Consider the following 18,879-nt stretch of genomic DNA (forward strand, 5'->3'; position numbering starts at 1 on the left):
TCATTAGTTTTGGAAAAGGCAACATTTGCTTGGTAAAAAGACATTATTCAGAAAGAGCAAATTGGGAGAGAATTGGTGAACAAGGATAGAAGTTCTCACTTTCGGCCACAGTTCAGACTTTTTGGTTCGAAGTTGGGGTTTCACTGGGTACCCGCCCTTGTTTGCCTAGAATGTCTCTGCCTCCTGCCTCTGTCGTTGAACTTCAGATATATAAAGAGGTTATTCTATGATATGTCATTGACTGAGCATTAATTATATTGACCCTTTCAGTGACTAAGTATAAAGCTCTCAACAAACTTACATACCTTTAAAAAGAAGAAAAACTATACCTGAATTACACATAATAATTTATTAGAAGACATCAAGTTTTTAATAAAATCTGAGGAGCATTTGGAAATGAAACCATTTACAGTTGCAGTTTAACCAACTCTTCAAGAGCATTACTTCCTGTAGCTTATATCAGTGCTCCTCAAACTTTAATATGCATACATATCATCTTGGGAACACTTGAGGTCTCTTTGAAATTAAGATTCAGTAGATGTCGGTTGTGACTTAGGATTCTACATTTCTAACAAACTCGGGTGATTGTGATTTCGTGAACCACACTTTGAGTAGCAAAGCCTATAGTGTTTATAGTTATAAATAAAAATAATTTAAATTTCTATTTATGTGAACTTCCTTTTTGAATATTAATATATCACAGAAATTTACTTTTTTTTTGAGACAGAGTCTTGTTCTGTTGCCCAGGCTGGAATGCAGTGGCGCCATCTCGGCTCACTGCAATCTCCACCTCCTGGGTTCAAGCAATTCTGCTTTAGCCTCCAGAGTCGCTGGGATTACAGGTGCGCACCACCACGCTTGGCTAATTTTTGTATTTTTAGTAGAGATGGGGTTTCACCATGTTGGTCAGGCTGGTCTCGAACTCCTAACCTTGTGATCCACCCAACTAAGCCTCCCAAAGTCCTGGAATTACAGGCGTGAGCCACCACGCCCGGCCTTAGAAATTTGCCTTTTTAACCCAAAAATGGAATATTGTACACTGCTCAGTAGCTTACTTTTTTTCACTCAGTAATATCTTTCTCATGAATAACCTTCCATGGCAGTGCATACAGATCAGTTTAATTTTAGTGGCTGCATAATATTTCAAGTATGAATATAGCATAATTTATAGGCAGACTCCTTTTGAAAAAATGTAGAAATGGGAAAATGCTTTCCCAAATAATGTGGATATGAAAATTCTTACACTTCTATACTTGGTATTTCTGTTGAGTAGGTTCCTAGAATGGGGATTTCTAGGTCCTAGTTCATGTGCATTTTAAATTTCTCCCACACTTCGAGATTTGACCAAAGTTGCCATCTCGACAACAAATTATGACCTGTTTCTCTTCCCTTTGTCACTGAATATATCAGGTTTTTTTTTTTTTTTTTTTTTTTTTTTCCCCTTCGAGACAGGGACTTGCTCTGTTGCCCAGAGCTGAAATGCAATGTTGTGATCTCAGCTCACAGCAGCCTCTGCCTCCTAGGTTCAAGCAATTCTCCTGCCTTACCCTTCCGAGTAGCTGGGATTACAGGCACACACCACCATGCCTGGCTAATTTTTGTATTTTTAGTAGAAGACAGGGTTTCACCATGTTAGCCAAGCTTGTCTCGAACTCCTGACCTCATGATCTGCCTGCCTCGGCAGGGATTACAGGCGTCAGCTACTGCGCCCAGCTCATAGATAGTATCAGTTTTTAAGAAGTTAGTCATTGTGGAAGATTTGAAGCATTCATTGTAATAAGGAGATTAGATGTTTTCTTGTGTTTTTCAGCCAAGTGTAATTTGCGAATTGATGAAGTGTCCATTTTTGTTGGATTATTTTCTTTATGGATGAGTATGCTTGCTTATTTAATTTTGTTGTAGAGTTTATAAATATTCCTTAGAATACAGATGTTTTTGTACTTTGTGGCCTTTGCGTTTCTAATATTGTTTAAGAAGTATTAAAAAATACTCTAAATTTTGAACCTTAAGCAGCTCATTTGAGGAGCTTGTAGATTTGATGAAAACATGAGCCCATTCTTCTGTAGGAAAATCTTAAAACTGAGTTTTAAGGTAGTGCCTCTAACCTGTTTAATTCTCTTTCAGATCAAATTCTGAAATAATAAAAACGTGGGTTTTGGAGGCTTTCTCTGTATGCAAACTGGAATTAATTTTTTTTTTTTTTAACTTAGCTTTATCCTAAAATAAGGAAGTTGTCTCTGGAGATTTTTGAAAAAGTAGTTGCCTCCCACTCTGCTAAATAAAGGAATGCCATTCAGCAATTTGGTTGTGAATTGATTGATTGATTGATTGAGACAAGTTCTGCTCTGTCACCCAGGCTGGAGTGCAGTGACACAATCTCAGCTCATTGAAACCTCTGGCTCCTGGGTTCAAGTGTTTCTCTTGCCTCAGCTTCCCAAGTAGCTGGGATTACAGGTGCATGCCACCATGCCCGGCTAATATTTGTATATTTTTATTAGAGATGAGGTTTTGCCATGTTGGCCAGGCTGGTCTCGAACTCTGACCTTAAATGTGATCCACCTGCCTTGGCCTCCCAAAGTGCTGGGATTACAGATGTGAGCCACCAAGCCAGGCTTTGGTTGTGATTCTACCTGGAGAGTTTGTCACACTCTTGAATGTGGGCCTGTCTGCCCACATGTGTGCATCCACATTATGGTTCTCCACCTTGACTGCTTACTGGAATCTCTTGGGAGCTTTTGAAAATGGTAATGCCCAGGTCTCCCCCTCAGCCCTCTTCCTCACCCCCAATATTTTGATGTATTTGGTCTGGGATATAGCTTGTTTAAAAGCTTCTTAGATGGCTGTGCACAGTGGCTCATGCCCTATAATCCCAGTGCTTGGGAGGCTGAGGCTGGAGGATTACTTTAGCCCAGGAATTTGAGACCAGCCTGGTCAACATAGCAAGATTCTGTCTCTAAAAATGGATGGATGGTTGGATGGCTGGATGAATGAACACAGAAACATAGCAAGATCATGTCTCTAAAACTGAATGAATGAATGAATAAATAAATAACAATCAATTAAAAGCTTCCTAGTTGATTCTTATGTGCTACTAAAATTGAGAACCATTTGATCAAAGGATAGGGGATGATGGTGCAATTGATGTTAAAGCTTTATCTGGGACATTTGACCTAATCAGAGTCACTAGTAAACTTTTTTAAAATGCAAAACTTTAAAGCAGATACAGCTGCTGTGAGCCTGGAATATCATTTTCTTCAGATTATTAAAACACTAGACTGCCACATTCATGGGAGTTCTACAGATGTACTTTTTCAGAGCCTCTGTAATGGGAAATTGTTTAGAGCAGTAGTTCCCAGTTCTGGCTACATGTCAGGATCACCTGGGGACCTTCAGATAAAAATGTTGAATGAGAATATATATACTCATGTTCTACCCCTGACAGTTGAATCAGAATTGCTGGGGGTAAAGCCCAATTAATGATATTTTTAAAGTTCCTCAAGAGGTTCTAATATGTAGCCAGAATGGATGGGGGCAGGGGGTACTGATTTAGAATTATAACTAGACAAGATGTAAGGTTTAGGTTGCCTTATGGTCTTAAAAGTTAAATGTACTGCTGCTAGTATTAGTACTACTTTTCTGATTCTAGTGATTTTACTCAAACTGTTTTTGTTTGGTTTGTTTATATCCTCTAAAAAGGATGAAGAGCTCTTTATTTCAGCCAAGAGCTTGAATTGACTTTTCACTAAACTATCAGTTCTGGTGGCACACAGAAGTGAATTTCTCTGCTTTGACAAGTCCTGGTAGGGATGGTGCTATAATCATAAATTAAATAATTTCTCCATATATTCAAATCCTATTAGACTATTTTATCTTGGACCAAGTCACTTATTCTCTATAACCTCATCTGCAAAATGTAAATCATATCTACCTTGCATAAAATACTGATGTGAGGATTAAATGAAATAATGTGTATAAAGTATCTAGCATTGTTTCTGGCGCTACATAATTTCAAATCTGTGTTTTCCTGTTCAGCTTCCCTTTTACTCTCATTGTTCTTTTTTGGTACAGAGTCTCTCTCCATCGCCCAGGCTGGAGTCCTGTGACGTGATCTCGGCTCACTGAAACCTCCGCCTCCTGGCCTCCTGCTTTCAAGCAATTCTCCTGCCTCAGCCTTCCGAATAGCTGGGATTACAGGCACACGCCACCATGCCTGGCTAATTTTTGTATTTTTAGTAGAGACGGGGTTTCACCATATTGGTCAGGCTGGTCTCAAACTCCTGACCTCAGGTGATCTACCCGCCTTGGCCTTCCAAAGTGCTGGGATTACAGGTGGGAACCACTGCGCCCAGCCCGCCACCCTTTTTTTTTTTTTTTTTTTTTTTTGAGACTGAGTCTTGCTCTGTCGCCCAGGCTAGAGCATTGGCCTTGTTTCTGCTCACTGCAACCTCCGCCTCCTGGGTTCAGGTGATTATCATGCCTTAGCCTCCCAAGGAGCTGGGATTACAGGCATGCATCACCACTCTGGCTAACTTTTGTATTTTTAGTAGAGCTGAGGTTTCACCATGTTGGTCAGTCTGGTCTTGAACTCCTGACCTCAAGTGATCATTTGTCTCAACCTCCCAAAGTGTTGGAATTACAGGCATGAGCCACTGTGCCCAGCACCGTTTTTTTTTTTTTATTTTTTATTTTTAAGAGAGATGGGTCCTCACTCTGCTGCCTAGGCTAGAATGCAGTGACTATTCAGATGGGATCCTGGCACACTACATCTTTGAACTCCTTAGCTTAAGTGATCCTCCTGCCTCAGCCTCCTGAGTAGCTGGACTACAGGCATGTCCCACCTCTTCTGGCCTGTGCCCTGTAATTTTGCCTTTTCCACTGTGTCATATAAATGGAATCAAACTCATTTTTAAATTGGGCTTTTATTTTCTTATTGTTAGGTTTTGAGATATTTTGAAATTACTGTAGGTACAAATTCTTCGTCAGATAGGTAATTTGCAGATATCTTCTCCTAGTCTGTGATATATCTTGTATTCTCATAAGTGTCTTTTTACTTTTGATGGATTTCAGTGTTGCCAATTTTCTCTTATGGATTGTGCTTTTGATGTATGTATGAACTATCTGTGTAACTCAAGGTCACAAACGTTTTCTAAATTTTATAGTCTGATTTACATTTGAGTCTGATCCATTATTAATTTTGTATTAAATGTGAGCTAAAGTACATTTTAAAAATATGTACATCTTAATTATTCCAGTACTGTTTTTTTTTGAAAAGAGTTTTCACCCATTGAATTGTTTTATCACTTTTATGAAAAATCAGTTTTGCTCTTTATGTGGGTCTATTTCTGGTTTCTCTTCGATTCTTTTGATCTGTATATCTTTTTGCCTATACTGTAACTTAATAGTATGTTTTGAAATCAGTTGTTTTGTTTTAAAATTTTTCAAAATTTGCCCATTCTAGTTTCATTGGTATTCCATATAAATTTTAGAATCACTTTGATATTTACCCAAAAATCCTTGGATTTTGATTGACATTGAGTGGAATCTGGAGGTCAGTTTGAGAAGAATTAACATTTTAACTATGTTGTTTTCCAATTCATAAAAATGGTGTATCTCTCCATTATTTAGGTCTTACTAAAATTTAGTTCATCAGTATTTTGCAGCTTTCAGTGTACGTGTTCTTCATATATTAAATTTATACGTATATATTTCACATTTTGTTGCTATTTTAAGTGGCACTTTAAATTTTTTTGATTTTCAGTTATTCATTGCTAGTATGTAAAAATATAGCTGATCTTTTATATTAGCCTTGGACTTTGCTAACCTCATTTCTTCTAAGAATATTTTTTGTAGCTTAATAGGATTTTCTGCATAGCCACATACATAGTCATCTGTTACTAGAAACAGCTTTTTTCCTTTCCATTTTCTTCTATTTCTTTTTCTTGCCATATTGCATTTGTAAGACTCCAGTACAGAGTTGACTAGGATTGATGAAAGTGGACATCCTTGTTTTGTTTCAGGTCTTAGGGGAAAGGCATGTGGTCTGTCGCCATTCATATGAGGTTAGCTCTAGTTTTTGGTTTTGGTAGATTACTAAATGGAAGAAGTATCTTTTCTGTTTTTTATTTTTGAGATGGAGTCTCCTGTTGCCCATACTGGAGTACAGTGGCACCATCTCAGTTCAACTGTGGCTTCTGACTTTCAGATCAAGTGATTCCTCTGCCTTACACAGCCTCCAGAGTAGCTGGGATTATAGGCGCCCCCACCACACACCTAGCTAATTTGTGTATTTTTGTAGAGCTAGGGTTTCACCGTGTTGGGCAGATGGGTCTCGAACTTGTGACCACCTCAAGTGATCCAGTTGCTTCTGCTTCCCAGGGTGTTAGGATTATGTGTATGAGCCACCGCACCTGCCCTAGAAGTACCTATTCCTAGTTTGCTGAGAGATTTTTATGATAGCGGATGTTGAATTTTGTCAGATGCTTTATCTGTAACCTGTCCTATGACTTCTTCATTAGGCATTTAGTGTGGTAATTAAATTGAATTTTGAATGTTTAAAACAAGCCTTGCAATCCTGGGATGAACCCCACTTGACCTTGGTGTAGTTATCCTTTTTATATATTGCTAGATTGGATTTCCTAATATTTTGTTGAGGATTTTTGCATCTTTGTTCATACAGTAATTTTCTTGAAATGTCTTTGTCGGATTTTGATATCAGTATGATCCTATGGGAATTGGGAAGTGGTCCATCTTTGTCTAGTTTTTGGAAGAGTTGTGTAGAATTTTTTTTTTCTTCTTCTTCTTCTGCTTCCTTGAATGATTAGTAGAATTTACCAGTGATAAATTTTTGGCCCATGAGATTTCTTTGTGGAAGAAAGTTAATTACATATTCAATTTGCTTAATAGGTACCGGGGCATTTGTGTTACCTGTTTTTTCTTTTGTGAGGTTTAGTAATTTGTGTCTTTGAGAAGTTGGCCTGTTTTATTGAGTTGATTAATTTAATGGGCAAAGAGTTCATAGTATTTGCTTTTCATCCGAGGGAGAGTTTTATTAGTTTCATTGATCTTTAGCTTTTGGTTTTATTTCTCTCTTTTTTTTTTTCCTCTCAATTTCATTGCCTTCTCTTTATTATTCCCTTTCTTCTGCTTGCTTTGGGTTTTTCTTCCTTTTTTTTTCCCTGAAGTATTTGAGATCTTTCTGATTTTCTTATATAAGCATTTAATGTGATAAACTTTTCTGTAAACAGTATTATGTCCCACAACTTTGATATGTTGCATTTTCATTTTTGTCTAGTTCAAGATATTTTCTAGTTTTATTTGAGATTTCCTCTTTCAAGCTTGTATTTAGTAAAATATGGTTTGATTTGGAAGTAGGCTGTCTACATACTCAGTGGATTACTGAGAGGAATTTTGAAATCTCTTAAATATAATTGTGGAATCATCTATTTGATTTCTGTAAGTTTTTGCTTTATTTTGAAGTTATTACTGGTAATTTTCCTTGTTCTGTAGTTTGCTCTATCTGATAGAAATATAGCCTCTGTAGCTTTCATTTGATTAGTGTTTGCATGATATATCCTTTCTCATCTTTTTACTTTTAATCTCTATGAATCATTACATTGAAAACTGACCTGTTATGGACAGCATATAGTTTTGCCATTTTTTAAAAAAATCTGAGTGGTTGCCCAAATGGTTTGTTTTGAACATTTATACTTGATGTAATTATTTATGTAGTTGAATTTAGGCCTTTTAAAATTATTATATTTTTAAAATTTATTTTACTTTAGGTACATACTATATCTGGCATTTCTCCCCATGTTATCCCTCCCTTCCTACCGCCCATTGTCTCTCCCCTACCCACCTCAGCTGTCCCCTGTGTGTGATACTCCTCTCCCTGAGTCCATGTGTTCTCGTTGTTCAACACCCACCTATGAGTGAGAACATATGGTGCTTGGCTTTCTGTTCTTGGGTCAGTTTGCTGAGAATGATGGTTTGCAGATTCATCCAAGTCCCTACAAAGGACACGAACTCATCATTTTTTATGGCTGCATACTATTTCATGGTGTCTATGTACCACATTTTCTTTGTCCAGTCTATCACTGATAGGCATTTGGGTTGGTTCCAGGTCTTTGCTCTTGTACACAGGGCTGCAATGAACATACGTGTGCATGTGTCTTTATAGTAGAACAATTTATAGTTCTTTGGGTATATACCCAATAGTGAGATTGCTGGGTCAAATGGAATTTCTATTTCTACATCCTTGAGAAATCGCCACACCCCTGTCTTCCACAATGGTTGAATTAATTTACACTCCCACCAACTGTGTAAGAGTGTTCCTATTTTCTCTTTGTTTCTCCTTTTTCTGCCTTTTAGATTATTTGAAATATTCTACTTTATGTATCTATTGGCTTTTAAAAAGCTTTATTTCTTGGTCTTATGATTTTAGTGGTTGTACTAGGAATTATCATTTAAATATCTAACTCTTGACATTCTAGTTAGGGTAAATATTTTATCTCCTCAAAGTAAAACATAGATTTTCCCCCGGCATCTTTATATGATAGTTGTCATATGTGTTATGTCTATAAACATTTAACTCTTCCCACCAAGCATGACGTTATGGTATTAACCATTTCTGTTGCTTTTCCTTCTTTCCTGTATTTGCAAGTTTACCCCAGTATCGTTTCCCTTCCACCCAAAGAATTTCTTATATAGCTTTTCTTTTAGAGCAGGTCTTTCTCTAGCTCTCTCTCCCCCTCCATCCTTCCTTCCCTTCCTTCCTCTGTCTCTGTCTCTGTCTCTGTCTCTCTCAAAGACAGAGTCTTGCCTTGTTGCTCAGGCTGGAGTGCAGTGGCGTGATCACAGCTCATTGCAGCCTCAACCTCCCAGGATCAAATGATCCTCCCGTCTCAGCCTCCCCGGCTACTGGGACTACAGGCGAATGCCGCCACACTCAGCTAATTTTGTGTAGTTTTTGTAGAAGCAGGGTCTCACCATGTTGCCCAGGCTGGTCTTGAACTTCTGGGCTCAAGTGATCTTCCTGCCTCAGCCTCCCAAAGGACTGGAATTAGAGGCGTGATCCACTGCACCTAGCCTGTTCTTGTTTTTTGTTTGATAATGTCTTTGTCTTCATTTCTGAAATATACTTTCACTGAATATGGAATTCTAGCCTGATACTTTTGATATCCCACAGGGCCCTGAGAGATTGTTCATTTTTAAAAAAATATTTCTTCTGTCTTTTATTTTTATTGGATAATTTCTGTTGCCATGTCTTCAAGTTCACTGACTCTTCTGTCATCTTTCTGATAGTGAGCCAGTCCAGTGAGTTCTAAAATTTCCATTAAAAAAAAAAATAGTAAACTCTTTCTTTTTGAGAATTTCAGATGGAGCACAGTGACTCATGCCTGTAATCTCAGCACTCTGGAAGGCCGAGGTGGGAGGATCGTTTTGAGTCTAGGATTTCGAGACTAGCTTGGGCAATATAGCAAAACCTTGTTTCTACTAAAAATAAAAAATACTAGCTGGGTGTGGTGGTGCATGCCTGTAATTCTAGCTACTCAGGAGGCTGAGGTGGGAGAATTACCTGAGGCTGCAGTGAGCTGAGGTTGCATCATTGCACTTCATTCTGGACAGCAGAGTAAGACTTTGTCTCAAAAAAAAAAAGAATTTCGGCCAGGCACAGTGGCTCACACCTGTAATCACAGCACTTTTGGATGCCAAAGCGGGTGGATCGCTTGGTCAGGAGTTCAAGACCAGCCTGGGCAACAAGGCGAAACCCCATCTCTACTAAAAATAAAAAAATTAGCCGGACGTGGTGGTGTCCACCTATAATCCCAGCTACTCGGGAAGCTAAGGCAGGAGAATCACTTGAACTTGGGAAGCGGAGGCTGCAGTGAGCCTAGATGATACCACTGTATTCCAGCCTGGATGACAGAGCAAGATTCCATCAAAAAAAAAAAAAAAGAGAATTTCATATTTCGTTTGTTTTAAGGTGTTCACTTTTTACCTAATGGATCATGGTTTTAATAACTGCTTTAAAAGTCTTTGATAATTGTAATATCTGGGTCATCTAGAAGTCAGCATCTGTTGATTATCTTCTGCTTTAAGAATTGTTCGGTTTTTTGTTTCTGTATTTGCTATGTCTGGTAGTTTAGATTCTATCCCAGACATTTTGAATATTATATTGTGAGATTCTGAGTCCTGTTAAAATCCTTTAGAGAAAGTTGAAGATTTGTTTGTTTTAGTACACAGATCAACCTAGTTAGGTTATACCTGCAGCTTCTTTCTCATTTTAAATAGGCAGTGGTTCCATTACCTGTTACAGTTTTCAAAATTTTTGCCATGTTGTTGGCATTTGCCCCCGCCCCCATTCCCACTTTGGTTGATCTAATCAGACTTGAGTGGTGATTTATTTCATAGTTCTATTGAGAAAGCCTCTCTTATACTTCTTTGGATGTGTTCCATGTATATATAGGTAGCTTGCAGCTGGATCCACAGACTTAGGGATCTACTTCTCTGTCTCTATCATCAGTGATTATACCCATACTCTTCAGCTCCCAGGAGCCTTCTTTATTGCCCTAGCCAGAAGCATGGAATTATAGTTTTAGTCTTCTACCTGTCATGCCTCACATGGCAGTGAGGACATTTAGGGAGGCCTTGCCCTAACCATATTAAATAAAAATATAGGGATGGAAACTAGGAATCTGTTTTGACAAAACTTAACATAGTTACTTTTGGTAAACCAATAACAGATTTGGGAACTTGTGGTTAGAACCAATATTTGGCACAAGCAACATCAAGTTACACTCCCTTCCCTTTCTTTTTTCCCTTTTTGTAAGTTGAGGCTCTTAACAATTCCTGAAATACCTTACCCCAAGCACCCTATCCAGTGGTAGAAAATACAGTGTACTGGATGCCACAAAGTTACACAGTCATGCAATTTTAGTTAATAACAGGAGACTTAAGTCTCTCGATTGATGGATTATTGCTCTTATTTTACATATAGCTAAATCTAAATTAGTGACTTTATTGCAGTTGTAGGTAAATCCTCTTGTTAAAACCTGTTATTAATTTCAGAGTTCTTTTAAAAAAAGTTTTAAATCACATTTCTAAGAAAAAGCTGGAGATGACAGTGTCTCTGTATTCTGTACAAATGATAACTTAGGATCAGTTAAAATGTTTCTTTTCACATCTTAATTCTTATAGATGTGTGGTGTCTACAGTGCTCTGTTAAAGACGGATTCTTAGGGGAGTGTGGGTTCAAAGAAGTAAGGAGTACCTAGATAAATTAGCAAAATGTACTGAGGTGAGTGAGTGAGTGTCTATATCTTTGGCTTTTGGAGGCGAGTATGCATGTATGTAAATTTTTCTATAACAAATGGTACCGTTGAAAACAATTGGCATACATTTCTTTTATGTCTTTATTTTTATACAAGATAGTAATCGTTAAAGTATTAAATCAGTAGCTAATTATGGTCCAGCTCTGACGAAGTAAAGTAGTTTTAGTCCAGAGATCTTTTTTGGAAGGTTATTTGATGTAGTAAAATTGTATATGAGATACAAATAAGCAGACCCATGTTTGAGTTCTACTTCTGCTATTGTAACTAGCTCTCATATCTTTGAATGAGTCAGGCCTTGCTGATTTCTTAGGCCCCATTGCATTTTTAGTTAAAATTTTGTACTGTAAATAGTAAGCTCACCAGTTTTATGGGAAATGGAGATATTTGTGACAGCATTGAATGATGGGGCAGTAAACTTTGGTTTTATTTTATAGTAGTAACTTTTCCTTCTTGAACTAGCAGCCTAAAATAATACCCTGTAAACTACTATGTGGTACAGATATTTTTTCATTTTGGTTGAATATCTCTGAAGTATCCTTCTAATTTAAAAGTGACTTAGACTCATTTGAACTATTTGGTGCATAAGGTATTCAGTGATTTTTTTTTTTTTTTAAATGGGGCTAACTAGGTTGCCCAGGCTGGAATCAAACTCCTGGACCTGAGATACTCCTGCCTCAGCATCTTGATTAGCTGGGACTATAGGCGCATGCGAGTTTGCACCTGGATGTTAGAAATTTTCTTTCTTTTTTTTTTCCCCTTTCTTTTTTGAGTCAGAGTCTTGCTCTGTAGCCCAGGCTGAACTGCAGTGGTGTGATCTCAGCTCACTGCAACCTCCATCTCCTGGGTTCAGGTGATTCTTGTGCCTCACCCTCCCAAGTAGCTGGGACTACAGGTGTGTGCCGCCATGCCTGGTTAATTTTTGTATTTTTAGTAGAGACGGGGTTTTGCCTTGGCCTCCCTAAGTGCTGGGATTACAGACATGAGCACCTTCCCTGGCCGAAATTTTCTTGATTACATTTAGTGTGCTGACGTGGTGGTCTGTTGAAATTATTATTATTTTTTTGCAATTAAGACAGTTAGCACCTGATTTACCATGGTAACTTACTTTTTGTTTAATTTCTTTTTGGGTTATTTTGAATCCTAAAGAAACCTGACATAGTAGTATGGCAGACTATGTTTAAATAGTCTTGATCTTATCATTAAAATGGATTTCCTTAGAGGAATAAAGAATTATTCTAGGGATGGAGATTTGGGTGGAGTATTATGGAAATTTAACTTCAACCTAAGAGTTCAGTAAATGTCAATGAAGTGCTATTACCTTAAAAAATGACTTTTTTTCCCTCCTCCTTTAGAATCCAGCAACTATCACAAGAATACTCCTTAGCCACTTCAATTGGGATAAAGAGAAGCTAATGGAAAGGTAAGGAACTATATTGTCAGCTTTGTACTTAAAAGTAACAACAGAAAGCCCGTTGAACTGAATTTACAAGAATCAAGTAAGGAATTGATTAATATACTAGTATGTGGTTTGGAAATTTGCAACTAGTAACTGCTTTAATTTCTTGTATTCCTCTTTTGTAAATTTTGCGGTAAATTTAATGTTAGGGAATTCAGGCTTATGTTTCTTTTTATTTGGGAGTATGTGTGTTTGGGGGTGGTGCTTCAATATCTTCTACATATATCCTCTTGGGTACCGAGAACTAAAAACAGGTAGAGAAAAAAGTACCTGACAACATTCTTGGAGTAAATGAATAAGATCTTCCTTTAATTATTTAAAAAGATTTCTTGCTTATAAACTTTCAAGCCTGTGTCAGGAATATTAGTAACATTTATTCAGTAGAAACAAAATTGAGAAGTTGCTTAGGCTTTTCTGGCCACCAGACCAGGTGCTTGAACTGGTTCTCTGGTTTCAGGGCAGGATTCTATTCCATTGGGTTTTAAAAAGTATTTCCTAGATACAACTGAGCTTGGTGTCAAACAAACAAAAAGTATTTCCTTTCTAGTTCTGAAAGAGAAGACATTAGTGGGACTGGAGAATGACAGTATTAATGTCATTCTTAATCTTATTTTGCTTTTTAGATTGGAAATTTGTTCAATTGGAAATTTGGGACATGTATTAATGGTGGTAGGATGACAACTTATATTCCATTATCAATCCTAATTTTAATAAAAAATTACAACTAGTTGTTGGTAACTGAGAACCTATATATTGTAGAAATAAATGGAAATTATTTCTCGTTTGATTTTTAAAGTCAGAGACTTTATAAAACATATTAAATAATACTGAGACTATCACCCCATTTCATACACCTTGCATCCTAATTACAATTTAATAGTAACAAAAATAGCTATCAGTTTTTGAACCCTCTATCAAGCATTTTATTTTATACTCCTGATAGCTTTATGAGGCTGGAAACTATTCCCATGTAATTGATGTGGAAACTAAGGTTTGAAGCTTAACTTTTCAATCTATAAATTTTGTAACACTAGGATCCTGATAGCTTTATGAGGCTGGAAGCTATTCCCTTGTAATTGATGTGGAAACTAAGGTTTGAAGCTTAAATTTTTAATCTATAAATTTTGTAACACAAGGAGTTAGCACCCAAATATAGGTTTGTTGGACTTCAAAACTTATATCTTAAAGGCATGCTGTATAAAGCTTTCCCAGGGTTCATGAAGGATAACTAGTTTGATTTTTTTTTCTTGTTTTTATGGATCTGACCATGTTTTTTGATGTCAGTGGTGTTTTTTAATTTTGGTAACATTTGCTTTCAGGCTTATTTATTTTATGACACCTAGGAGAAAGAGTTTTTATTGTTTACTTCTGAAACTAATGAGTTAAACTGATTTACTCAGAGTTTCTTCCATATTAATGTGTTTCTCCAAGACATTCTGAATTTTGTCCTATAACACTGCCGAAAATATTTTTCCATTAAATATTGACTCAATATTTATGTACAATTTTTTTTTTTTTTTTTTTGGAGACGGAGTTTCGCTCTTGTTACCCAGGCTGGAGTGCAATGGCGCGATCTCGGCTCACCGCAACCTCCGCCTCCTGGGTTCAGGCAATTCTCCTGCCTCAGCCTTCCTAGTAGCTGGGATTACAGGCACGCGCCACCATGCCCAGCTAATTTTTTTGTATTTTTAGTAGAGACGGGGTTTCACCATGTTGACCAGGATAGTCTCGATCTCTTGACCTCGTGATCCACCCACCTCGGCCTCCCAAAGTGCTGGGATTACAGGTGTGAGCCATCACGCCTGGCCTTTTTTTTTTTTTTTTTGAGACGGAGTTTCGCTCTTTTTACCCAGGCTGGAGTGCAATGGCGCGATCTTGGTTCACCGCAACCTCCGCCTCCTGGGTTCAGGCAGTTCTCCTAACTCAGCCTCCCGAGTAGCTGGGATTACAGGCATGCGCCACCATGCCCAGCTAATTTTTTGTATTTTTAGTAGAGACGGGGTTTCACCATGTTGACCAGGATGGTCTTGATCTCTTGACCTCGTGATCCAACCACCTTGGCCTCCCAAAGTGCTGGGATTACAGGTGTGAGCCACCGCGCCCGACCCATTTATGTACTGTTATCCTTAATTTTGTACTTAATATGGGAACTGTGACTTATGCTCAGTTTTTCTGGGAATCTTAAACTGCTCTAAAAAAAGTAAGTGGTGCTTGCCAGGCACAGTGGCTCACGCTTGTAATCCCAGCACTTTGGGAAGCCAAAGTGGGTGAATCATGAGATCAGGAGTTTGAGATCAGCCTGGCCAACATCGTGAAACCCTGTCTCCACTGAAAATACCAAAAATTAGCAGGGCTTGGTGGCGGGCACCTGTAATCCCAGTTACTTGGGAGACTGAGGCAGGAGAATCGCTTGAACCTGGGAGAGTGGAGGTTGCAGTGAGCCGAGATCATGCCACTGCCCTGTCGACAGAGTGAGACTCCGTCTCAAAAAAAAAAGGTAAGTGTGAATTTAAAATTGAAAGGTGATTTCTGGGAAACTTCTGAGTACATGAATGTTTCAATTTCTCCATGTAGTTTCTGTAGATAAGCTATTGGGTACCTGAAAGATTTATAATTTAGTCTTTAAAATCAGTATGCAATATCTTTTTGTCTAATTTAATGATTTTCACGTTATATTTTATGTTGCCTGCTATTAGCATAGCCATATTTTTTTTTAACCATTTTACTGATGTATCTTTTCCATTTTTTAAATATTCAACCTTTCTGGCTTATTTGGTTTTAGGAGTATCTTTTGTAAATACCATGTAGATGATGTTTAAAAAAATCTGAATTAAAAAAACTATTATTTTTTAATAGCTGAGATTAACATATTCATGTTTTATAGTTAATGTTTAGATTTCATTATTGTCATTTTAAGTTGTGCTTTATAATTACCATGTTTTCTGTTCGCTTATTCTGTTGGCTTCATCAGATTTTCCTTTTTCTCGAATTATTTCAAAGTTATATATGTATTCTATTACAGTTTTTCTAGTCACTTTTATAATTTGTACATGCATACTTAAAACTATATAAATGTTTATAACAATATTTACTTGAAGTTTTGTATCCTCTATACAAGACAAAAACTGTAGCATACATTTTTTTCTTTGTCATTTCCTTTTCCCTATCAGCTTGATAAGTTGATGTTTGATTTTATTTCTTTTCTTTTTGAGACAGGGTCTCACTCTGTCACCCAGACTGGAGTGCAGTGGTGAGATCACAGCTCACTACAGTGTTGACCTCCTGGGTTCAAGCTGTCATTCCATTTCAGTTCCCCGAGGAGCTGAGACCACAGGCATGCACCACCATACGTGTTGAATTTATAAATAAAATGGTACTTAATTGAATGAATCATTGACTGGCAGTAGGATTTGTTTCTTTTTTCTTTTATCTTTTATCTTTTTTTTTTTTTTTGAGACAGGGTCTCACTCTGTTGCCTGGGCTGCAGTTGCAGTGGTGCGATCTCAGCTCACTGCAGCCTCCATCTCCCAGGTTCAAATGATTCTCCCACCTTTTCCTCTGAGATAGCTGGAACTACAGATGTGTGCTGCCATAGCTGGCTAGTTTTTTAAATTTTTATTTTTAGTAGAGATGGTGTTTCACCATGTTGGCCAGGCTGGTCTCGAACTCCTGACCATCAAGTGATATGCCCACTTCGGCCTCCCAAAGTGCTGAAATTACAGGCGTGAGCTGCCATGCCTGGTCAGTTTAGTAGGATTTCTCCTAAGAATGCAAGAACAGCTCATCATTGGGGGAAGAATTTTTCGTTTATAACATTTACAACATTAACAGATTAATGAAGATAAACCAAAGGATAATCATAATAAATGCCAGTTACACATTTTAATAAAATTGTGCATTAACTCATGATTTAGTGAAAACTAAATTCTTAGCAAACTGAGAAAGTAATTTCTCAGATTGATTAAAGGTATCAACTAATAATCTACAATAAAATTATACATAATATTGAAACATCAGAGGCATGCCCATTGAAATCAAACAAGGATTATGGCTGCCACCACCATTTGAATTTATTAAAAGTTCTGATAAGCAACATAATTCATGGAAAATTAAATAAGTGACATAAAGACTAGAAAGATAAATTATATGTAGAGTATATAATCTAGGAAACCCAGAAGAATCCACTGATAAACCATTAAAGGGATTGCCCATTAAAATCATCTGAGAAGTTAAAAAACAAAACAAAAAAACCCCACAGTGCCGGGTCCCTTTTCATTATTTCCTCCTTCAGTTCCCCTGGAAAATGAAAAGAAACATGGAATGTAAGTAGTTGTAGCTTCAGTGACCCTGTGTTCCTCCACATTCTTGTTTTGTTAATTTTTTTTTGTAGAAGCAGGTTCTCACTATGTTGTCCAGGCTGGTCTCAAGCTCTTAGCCACAAGCGATCCTCTCACCTCAGCCCCGCAAAGTGCTAGGATTGCAGGCATGAGCTGCCATGTTCAATCTCTGCATTTTTTGCATATAAAAATGGAGGTTACCCATATGTTAATCCTGTAGGTATTTATTATCCTAGGAATTATAAGAAAAGATAGGCACTACACCTACCTTTAGTTTACATATAGCCCATAAGGTGTGTGCCATAGTATTTTTTTTAAATCTTGCTTCCTAGTGGGTAACACTGAATGTATTAAAGTATCATTTCTATTTATTTTGATATACTTAAAGATAAATCTTATCCTAGTTAAAATTGTGAAATATTTTAAAATTTTATTCTTCTTTGTCATTTCCATATACTGGGTATATTAATATTTCTTTTTATTTTATTCATTAGTAAGCTATGGTCCCTGCCCTGGAGGAAGGAGCTCATGGTCCAGTGAGGGCAATAGATGTATAAATAGATCCTTGCCAGTTATTCCTCTTATTTGCCCCATGCCTCTTAGTCTGTAGTTTAAACAAATTTGTACTGACTCTAAAAATGAATTGTGATTTATTCTTTCTAAAAATAAATTTTGGGCCAGGTACAGTGGCTCAACCCTGTAATCCTAGTGACTCAGGAGACTTAGGTGGGAGGATGACTTGAAGCCAGGAGTTCCAGACCAGCCTGGGCAACACAGTGAGACTCTGCCTTTAAAAAGAAATAAGAAACTTAAGCGGGCATGGTAGTATGGGCCTGCAGTCCTGCCTACCAGGAAGGCTGAGGTGGGAATCTCACTTTAGTCCAGAGGTTTGAGACTGCAGTGAGCCCTGATCATGCCACTGTACTCAACCTGGGCAACAGAGGAAGACCCCAACTCTTAAAAAATTAAGATAAATTTTGGGCAAAGGTGAGCTGGTGGAGAAAGGACACCTTTAACTTTATGGTCTTTCTTTTATCCATTATAGCAGTTTTCCAGACCTCTGCCATATTCTTTCTTTTCCAGTCTTCTGCTTTTTTTTTTTTTTTAATCTCTGCAGATTAATTTCTCTTCTGTTTTACAAACTAGCAACAACTATATCTGTCAAGTCATCCATCTGGTTTTGATACTGTCATGATTTTTGTGGTATATTTCATTGTTTCATCTGTCATATCTTGAACCTTTTCCTCCTTTCCTGGTATGTATCAGTCAGGACTTTTCATAATTTTAAGAGGTTAAAAGTGAAATAGACATTAAAGAATGAGATCTTAGGTGTGAAGGCTGTGCGATCAGGAAAGTGCCAGAATCACAGTGTCAAAACTATTTTAGTGGAGGCATTGTTGCTGCTGCCATTGGGCACAGGTATCACTGCTGATAACATCAATATTGGGCATATGGCACTAAAACTAATACCTCTGCAACCTCTGAAAGCTGGATATCTGCTTACTCCTTTGATAGATTACCTCATTGAACCTTCTCTGAGTATTAAGTTTTTGATAAACTGTCTCCCTGATCCTGCTTGGGAGGAATTATCTCAGCTGGAGAGATGGGAAAGTGAATTGTCTTCTGTCTACCTTGCTAGCTTCTTTTTATCTCCGTATCCTTATGTCTGTTCTCATATGACACTTTAGTAGTACAGAACTTCTGTGATAGTCACCAAATTCATTTTTCTGCTGCCTCAGCTTTGCAAATGTGTTTT

General features: G+C 37.5%; 1 protein-coding gene across 1 annotated transcript in view; it reads left to right on the forward strand.

Moving 5' to 3' along the window:
* Positions 1-18,879, forward strand: part of ARIH1 (ariadne RBR E3 ubiquitin protein ligase 1) — a 124,740-nt gene that overhangs the window by 33,030 nt on the left and 72,831 nt on the right. Inside the window, exon 2 of the mRNA XM_064382303.1 lies at positions 12,683-12,750. Within this exon, the coding sequence (XP_064238373.1) occupies positions 12,683-12,750 (68 nt within the window). The remainder of the gene's footprint in view (positions 1-12,682; positions 12,751-18,879) is intronic.

Source organism: Aotus nancymaae, unplaced genomic scaffold (genome assembly GCF_030222135.1).
Source record: "Aotus nancymaae isolate 86718 unplaced genomic scaffold, 86718_ANA_hifiasm-v0.15.2.pri h1tg000003l, whole genome shotgun sequence".
In the NCBI taxonomy this organism is placed as follows: Eukaryota; Metazoa; Chordata; class Mammalia; order Primates; family Aotidae; genus Aotus; species Aotus nancymaae.